The 8,706-nt window shown below is 42.2% G+C and overlaps 1 protein-coding gene across 1 annotated transcript; it reads right to left on the bottom strand.

Annotated features, from left to right (window-relative positions):
- Positions 1 to 6,458: 6,458 nt before the first annotated feature.
- LOC131244280 (L-type lectin-domain containing receptor kinase IV.1-like) lies at positions 6,459 to 8,462 on the bottom strand. Its single transcript, XM_058243915.1, has one exon. It carries the CDS (start codon positions 8,460 to 8,462, stop codon positions 6,459 to 6,461), a length of 2,004 nt encoding a protein of 667 aa, XP_058099898.1.
- Between the last annotated feature and the right edge of the window lie 244 nt (positions 8,463 to 8,706).

Consider the following 8,706-nt stretch of genomic DNA (forward strand, 5'->3'; position numbering starts at 1 on the left):
CACATAATACTGCTTCATTTGATGATTCTAATCTTAGATTTTTTAAGTTGAATGTGAGCCACTGAAGATTTTCTTTTCTTTGTTATAAATTCTTCTACAAATAATGATGTTCAAAATCATTCGTTCAGATTAAATTTCTTGCTTTGGATGTTATAGAAACTAGTTTCACAACAGGGACGACTCTGATTATAGGAACACGCATATGTGGGCCCCAGTGGGTGGCGACGAACGCAGAATCCTATGTCGTGATGGAGGCAAAAGAAACTCTCCCTCCTCTTCATAATTTACATGGGCCCCACAATGATGTAATCGGTTTCCCTGACCCTTTCCAAATAATACGGTGTCAATCGGGAGCACGTCGGACTCCACGGACTCTCTGCTGTAAACACCATGAAAGGAATCTCTCTGTCATGATTTCAATCAACAGATAGGAAGAAGGAAAGGCCCCTCACCTCCCCTGCTGCTTCCCTTCTTTGAAAACTTCCATTTTTCGTCCATGTAGAACTCTGTCGAACCAGCAAAAACAGCCATGGCTGAATAAGAAACAAACCCAACTCCTTTCTGCAGCTATATATATATATATATATATATATAGAGAGAGAGAGAGAGAGAGAGAGAGAGAGAGAGAGAGAGAGAGAGAGAGAGAGAGAGAGAGAGAGCTCTGTTGGGCTTCTTCTCTAATGGGCTTTTTCTCTTCTGGGTTCGATTCGAATCGTACCCAACCCGATCCGACTTGGTTTCCCTGACCGAGTCAGACTCGGTTCGTGTCAGGCCAACCGTGCATCGGATCGGTTCGAGTCAGATGTCCCGGACTCGGTCCCGGATCGGATCGAGTTCGGGTCAGCCTGTGTAGATTTCGGACCGAATCTAGTTGGACCCAATCCGATCTGACTCGGTCTGATGCCCAACTTTAAACCTTGCAATATCAGCTTGAACAATGGGATTGATTATTGGCTGCAACCTTCCAATATGGAAGGAATTTGGAGCTAAAAAAAATGGTTTGATTAGGTCTGTCACAGACTAATTCAGCATTAAGTATCCCACAATCCTTCTGCTTTAAAGTTAGATCCATCTGTTAGAAATAAAATGCTTATGCATATTTTGTACTTCGTGGGGATGATGATTCGATCATCTAATTATTGTTTAGTGTTCCAAGGACATCTTAGTGTAAGGCACTTCAACCACATACCATCTCTCTTTCCCTGACAAATGGTATATGATCTTATATAATTAACACTACCAGTAGGGCTATTAACGTTGTCAATTGATATACGCATTTTGTTCAGAATTTCAAACTGAGGTTTATGATCAATATGAACCTCACCCAGCCTTCTAGTTGTGAAGAACACTAATTTTCAATATATCCAGAGATCCCAAATGCTCAATCAACATATTGAATAGAAAAGTGCAGCAACACATCAGAAAAAGTGTAGCAACATATCCAGAGATCCCAATGTTCGGATCCATGATTCGGGCCATGGTTCGGATCAACAGTTCAGATCCACGGTTCGGATCAATAGTTCGGTTCACGGTTCAGTTCGTTTCTACATTGCCCTAAATCGGAATCGAACTGTATCCAACGGTTCTTGGAAAATTGGAACCGGAATCAGAACTGGAACCGGTGCAGTCTACAACCAGACCGTTGGATCGGTTTGGGTCCAGTTTCACGATTCTACCGGTTCTACGAGCACTCCTACTAGCCGAGCCGTGCCAATCTCTACTCGGTTCGACTCTTGTACGACTCTAAAACTAGCTATTGGATAGTGGCAAGTTCACTAGCAAATATGTCCCTGCCAACGCACTTTCTGAAGGTGCAGCTTATGTCTCACCGAGTTAACCGCTTAGTGGGTGTTACCCTTACCGCAGGGCCCACCTTGATGATATGTTCTATATTCATTCCGTCCATCTGTTTTTCCGGCCCCTTTTAGGACATGGTCCTAAACATTAAGCAAGTCCAAATCTTAGGTGAACTACACTACAAGAAACGGTGATGATTGAATGCTCACCATTAAAAACTTCCCAAGCCCACTATAAGTTCGTCTGTAATGTTTATTTGCCATTCAATCTGTTGATAAGTTCAAACAAAACCGGATAAAGGGAAAATACAAAAATTAGCTTGGTCCAAAGCTTTTGTGGCCTGAAAAAGCTTTTAATGGTTATTCACTTCTTTTTCCATTGATGTGGTCCACCGGATATTTGTATCTGTTTTGGGATAACATCTTAAATGCGTGGCAAAATTGATGGACGGCGTGGATATGAAACACATTCTTCAAGGTAGGCCCCACACGGTAAGGGTAACTTCCACTAAGCTGTTACCGGGTAACAGCTAATCCGCTCCCACTTTCTGATGGATGCCCACACACAAACAAGCCAAAGACAGGCCCTTTGGGCACGAAATTTGGACAGTTCACAATACTTGCTTATAGCGAGTAAAGGTTACTATGTTTCCGAGCTCTCACCGAGAAGTATAAGTGCCCTCAAACCCGTCCATTAGATGCGGCCCGTACGTTGGGCATTGGTCCCCAAATCCAGCCTGATTGGCAACTTAGGTGTGTCACACAGAAGGGACCAATTGGAGAGAATGGGAGGGAAACGCCAACCGTATAATCTTTCAGATGGAACATGGTATTCACTGTTTTGTGTGTATGTCATCCAACCCATTCATCAGGTAAGCCCCATCAATAGGAAGCCACAAACCGAAAATCAAGCTTTAGAACTTAGGTGGGCCACAACAATTGGTGATTGTACAATTCTCCCCGTGGTGTGTCCCACCTGAGCTTGGATTGGGATGGTTCTTGAGATGTACAGTGAACATGAGAAGGCAGAACATATGCACCGTTTGGATTCCACATTAACATCACAGGTGCGCCCATCAGCTCTAACGTAGGGTAATTACGGTTTAAAGGAATGATCGTATTTGATCATTCCCTCTAATTATCTTATCCGATAACTAACGATTAGTACAGTCACATCAAAGTGCAGGATCTAGTACAATATTACAGCTAGCCAGGCAGGGGTAGCAATGGCCTGGGTGGATCAGGACACTTTAGACTCAAGTCCTAAGTCCAGCCCAAGCCCAGTATGGCCCTACCACAGCTGACCCAAGCCCAAACACAAGCTCAAAAAATTGGTCAGGTTAAGCCTATTTTCTATGGTGAATGTTCAATACATCCATTGGACCACGTGATATGCACACAGAGAAATACATTTTAGAAGAATGAAACTAACCGTCTGTATTCAAGATCGATGGAGGGCCTGCGTAAACAAGGATTGGAATTGCACAGTTGTAGGATTTGACACGTAATATATAAGTCGAATGGGGCATGCAGGTTAGGTGGGTTAGGCCAAAAATCACTTGAGCCTAAGCCCAACTTGAAATTTGATTTAGCCATGCATGAGATGCCCAAGTCCACCACACGGACCAAGCTCGTAGGTTCATATCTGGCCCATTGCCACCCCTGCAGCAAGGACAAACCAAAGGGATGATGCCTGACAAAAATATTAATTCATCTTCCATGGCTTCCATGAAGCAAAGGTGAGCCTGGGTGTCATTGATGATAACAGAAGTCAGAAATCTGTGATGGCAAAGATATAAATATGATGGAGCTAGAAATCAAAATAAGAGGACCAAATCTATAGATGGCCATTGAGAGAAGCAAAAATCTTTTTAAAATGAGATAAGATATGAACAACAGCCTAGATGACCTCCAAACATTCAGAATTAGGACTATAGAAATGTAGATACTAATGATTAATTACTATATCATAACCTGTACAAATTAACATTGCCTAAAAATAAGTCATAATTGAGCAGCTTATAAACCATCATATATCTATGCCCAAAATATATATACAATGCTCGTATATATCATCGGTGATGAACTTTTTTTTTTTTTTTTGAGAGAGAGAAATTCACACATTAAATGCTTGTCTCATAAACTCCAAAGAAGGAGCTTGAACACATCTACACAGAAATGATGGTGCATAACAAATAAAAAGAAATCCAAGGACACAACACCAAACAACAAAAACAAAAAATTTTAAATAAAGGCAGCCACAACTAAGAATGAGAAAGGCTTGTAGCAATGGGGATGATAATGACCAGAAGGAGGAGCAACAGCAGCACCAACCCAATGCACATCCATTTCCTGCTACAGCTTTGATACTCCTTTGCATTCTTCAGTTTTTGGGTCCCATCTGCCACATAATGCGATCCGTTTATCACATGATGCTCGATGTCATCCATCTGTTCTCCCTGAGTCTCCACCATCACCGCCATGTCTAGGAAAATCGGGTGAAGCTCAACCAGGCTCTTCTCCAACCTCTCAAGGGGCCAATCCTGCAATGAAAGCTGAGTTTAACAAAAATAAATAAATAAAAATAAAATAAAGATGATATAACTTCAATCCGGCAAAAATATAAGTCACTAAAAACGCAAGGACACAGAATTTTTGTTGGAAAGACAAAGATGTTAGTGAACAATCGTCCAGAAAATTTCAAAATTGGCACTCTGAGGAACTATACATGCAGGTTAGATGTGGAGAATTACGTGCATTGATCCTATACCTTTAGGAACTATACCATGGAGAATTATCGTGCATCATTGTATTAAGATATACATGCAGGTCAAAACACATGTTTGATGTAATTCTTGAATCATGGCCTACATAGGTCTACTCCAGAGATGGTTTGGATCATCATCCAGGTCACCATGCGGTGATGAACAAACACTGACATTTGATAGAATCCATTTAATTAAATAAACCCCCCTCAGATAAATTTCCATATTTTTTTGGATTGGCTGTTAGCTAAGGAAGCAATTGTGATTTTGGAGCAATGCATGAGAAAATCTGAACCTTTCATTGTAGGTGGGTGGGAATCCTAACCCGCATTTAAATTTCCAAACACAAGAAAAATCGTTCGTCATATTTGTAAATGTAATTCATACACGAAAATTGTTGAAATTTTAGATTTGTAAATTCATAGTTTTTAAAATATCGAAAATAAAAAATAAAAATATAAACAAAAGATGAAAGATGAGGTGTGATAAAATCACTCGGTTTGAAGTTGATTTGCCCTGGATGAATGAAGACCTGAACCACCACCACATGCTCCATACCGCACTGCACCGCCACACCACACGTATATGACGTTCATGGCATGGATTAAGGCTAATGACATAACCCCCACAATATCAAATTCACATGTCCCTTAAAAAAATTAAGTCCAAATCAAAAGCCTCATTTTATATATTCAACATTTTTCTTTTGCTTAATCCAATGTGAGACTAAACCCATAATAATATAAGACAAATATTTTGTTATGTTTTAAAATAATTTTTAAATAAAAATTTTAAATCATTTTAAATAATAATTTTTATTTTATTTTAAAACACAAAATGCAATAAAAATAACATCAGCCAACTAAAGAGAGATAAATAAAATAACACTCATCTTATCCATAGTCTCAGGGGTACAGTGTAGAGTTGTACACGAACTGAGTTAGCTCGGTTAGCTAGCTCGACTCGACTCAAAAAAGCTCGATTCGATTCGGTTTGAAATTGAGTTCGAGCCGAATCGAGATGGTTTTATGAGCTTGAAAAAAATTTGAGCTGAGTTTGAGCTTGCCTGAGCTTGACTCAACTCGAATTGAACCCCAACTTGAATTGAACTTAGATCGAACCATTTCGGTGACTCGGTTATTTTGATATCGATGTTGTTGAGCAAGTGTTTGATGAAATGACTTAATGAAGTATTGCCTGGTGGCGAGGAAAGTATGGATATAAAACAAATACTCTTGTATCTTGATTTTTTATGTTGCCCCTGTGTGTTTGATGATGTTTTACATTCCCTGAGAAATTGAAGGTGCAGTCCATGTGTTTGAGAAAATGCCACGGAGGCCCGATCTTGCTCGAACTCGGCTCAAACTAGCCCTAGCTGCTGACCAAACCAAGCCGAGCTGGCCAGTCAGGCTCGAGTACCGAGCTGAGCCAAGTTGGAGCTGGGGTTAGCTAGTGGCCAAGCCGAGTCGAGCTGTGGGTTTGACTCATGTCCACCTCTAGACTAAAGTGTACACTGAGAACTCACATTAATCTCCCACCGTAGCCACTGGCTAGAATCCCCACATGAACTTCATAGTAGGTTCCTTGGATTTCTTTCTGAAATGTGTTGGGTTTCCCACTAAAGTGAATGGTGTATACCTACTGTCGGTGTACATAGCAAGCACAAAAAATTCTCAGGTTCACTATTTATACCCGATGATCCAGGCTATCACTTTGTACAATAAGGACCCATGTTTGAATATCCAAACCGTTGATATTAGGCCTCACATCAAAGGTGAGTCTCTTCATATCAACGGTTTGGATCATTGAAAGATAGTCCCTACTTGTAATTGAAACTCATCTATCAATTGTTTGGATAGCAAATTCACACCATGATCTAACACCTTACCAACGTCCATCAACGGCCACCAGAGAGGACCGATTCTTCGACCGATGTTGTACTGATTGCGAACCGCTGTTCCAAAGAAGAATATAACAAGGGTAGAACATCAGACCCTTCATAATGGCCCTCTGCCAGGATCGCCGCTCCCAGAGTGTCTAAAGAGAGCTTGGGTAAAGGTGCATCACGGTCCAAAAACTGCATTACTTGCCGCATGCTCGGCCTCACGGCTGACAACGGATGCGAACACAGCAATCCAAGCTTCAGCACCAACTCCATCTCCTCCACATCATAATCAAGTACCAGTTTCGGATCCACTGCCGCCAGAATTGTCCCTGTCCTCCAGCATTCCGACACCCATTCGACCAAAAGCACCTGATCCGACGATAATCGGCGATCGATAGGCCTCCTTCCGCAAGCAACCTCGAGCATGAAAGCTCCAAATGCGAACACATCAGTGCTTTTGGTGGGCTTCCCGGTCCTAGTCAGCTCGGGTGCAATATATCCAAAGGTCCCCACCATGTGGGTCGTCTGTGGATTAGTCCCATGATCATACAATCTGGCAAGGCCGAAGTCGCCTAATCTACCATTCATCTCGCTATCTAATAAAACATTACTGGCTTTGATATCTCTGTGAAGGACCACCTGCTCCCATCCCTCATGCAAGTAGAGAAGCCCTGAAGCTACTCCTTTGATTATCGAAAACCGTTGATGCCAGGTCAGCAATGAAATTGTCTGGTTGAAGAGGAACTTGTCTAGACTTCCATAGGGCATGAAATCATAAACCAATAGGAGCTCCCTCTTTAGCCTGCAATAGCCCAGAAGCTGCACCAAGTTCCTGTGCCGGAGGCGGCCCAGGCTCACAATCTCAGATATGAATTCCCTCATCCCTTGTCGAGATTCATGAGAGATTCTCTTCACAGCCACTTCCATCTTCGAGGCTGATAACACACCTCGATAAACCTTACCAAAACCTCCAGACCCCAATAGCTCTCTGTCTTTGAAGCCCTTCGTGGCCATGACTAGATCCTTGTATGAGAACCGGTGGGGCCCGTATTCATGTTCCCAGTCCTCTAGTACTTCAACCAACTTCATCTTCCTTCTTACAATGAGACTGAGGTATGAGATGGCCGTTAACACAAAAAATACCACAATTACAGGAAATCCAATTGTTAAAAGCTTCGATTTCTTTTTGGGTCCTATTCGTGGAAGCTTGGGAAGGTGCAAGGGATCAAGCTCCTGAGCCTGACCATTCATCTTAAAACTCCATCCCAAGATGTAATGATATACTGGAACCGTTCTGATTGATGAAGCGAAACCAACATACATGTTATCTAACATGATCGATGAAAGATTCACCGTCGACGACAAGAGTGGACGATTGGGTTTAGGTATGTTGATAGGAGATAATGTTACATTAAGTTGGTTTTGGGAACTATTATAATCTATCCAAACATGCATTGGTTCTCCGCTTATAAGGCTTAGATTCTTAAACCCGCCGCTCATATTACTAAAGTAAGCTGCAGGAGCGGATGTGATGGAATGTAAGCCATTGATGTCGATTCCGACATGGTTGTCATCGATGTCACCGTACTCTTGATTAGGGAATGTATCGAGCTCGACGGCAGCTATGTGATACGAGGAATTGCCCACGTTCATTGAATTGAAGATGCCCATGTATGGGCCTAGTTGACCTCTTGGGAACTCTTTTGAAGGTGAGATGACGAAGACGATCCCATAGCTAGTCAAATTCGTATATTGGGGTACCATAGCAAAGATGAAATTGGTAGAGAAAGATAGAGTTTTACCGTGTGAAGGTTTGAAGTGAAGGGGAATGGAGTAGAAGGCGTGGCCTGATTGTTGAAAGGAATTGGTGAGACGCAGGAGGCCATTGGATGTGATCACTGCAGCGCCGTAGATGCTGATGTTAACACCATGGAATCCATTGTAAATGAAATCGATGTCGCCTTCAGAAGCAGCAAGTCTCAGGAGGAGATACCATATTAGGAGCTTCCAAAACATGGCCGAAAGCTTACAAGGGCTTTGAAGTTCGTAGACTTTGATGCTTTGGTAGCTCTCTTATGAAATCTCCTGATTGGAAGCTGCTTTTGTACGAGCATTAGAGGGATTCTGGCCGATCAGGTTTGGCTTCAGGTCTGGTTGAAGCGGCTGCAAGAGGATGGGGCTGCGCGGAAACTGTTTCAGCCCTGTTTTCGGCTCCGCTTTTTCAGCTCACCTTTGCCAAGTGCAGGTTTGGACGGCTGTT

The sequence above is a fragment of the Magnolia sinica genome, chromosome 4 (genome assembly GCF_029962835.1).
Source record: "Magnolia sinica isolate HGM2019 chromosome 4, MsV1, whole genome shotgun sequence".
In the NCBI taxonomy this organism is placed as follows: domain Eukaryota; kingdom Viridiplantae; phylum Streptophyta; class Magnoliopsida; order Magnoliales; family Magnoliaceae; genus Magnolia; species Magnolia sinica.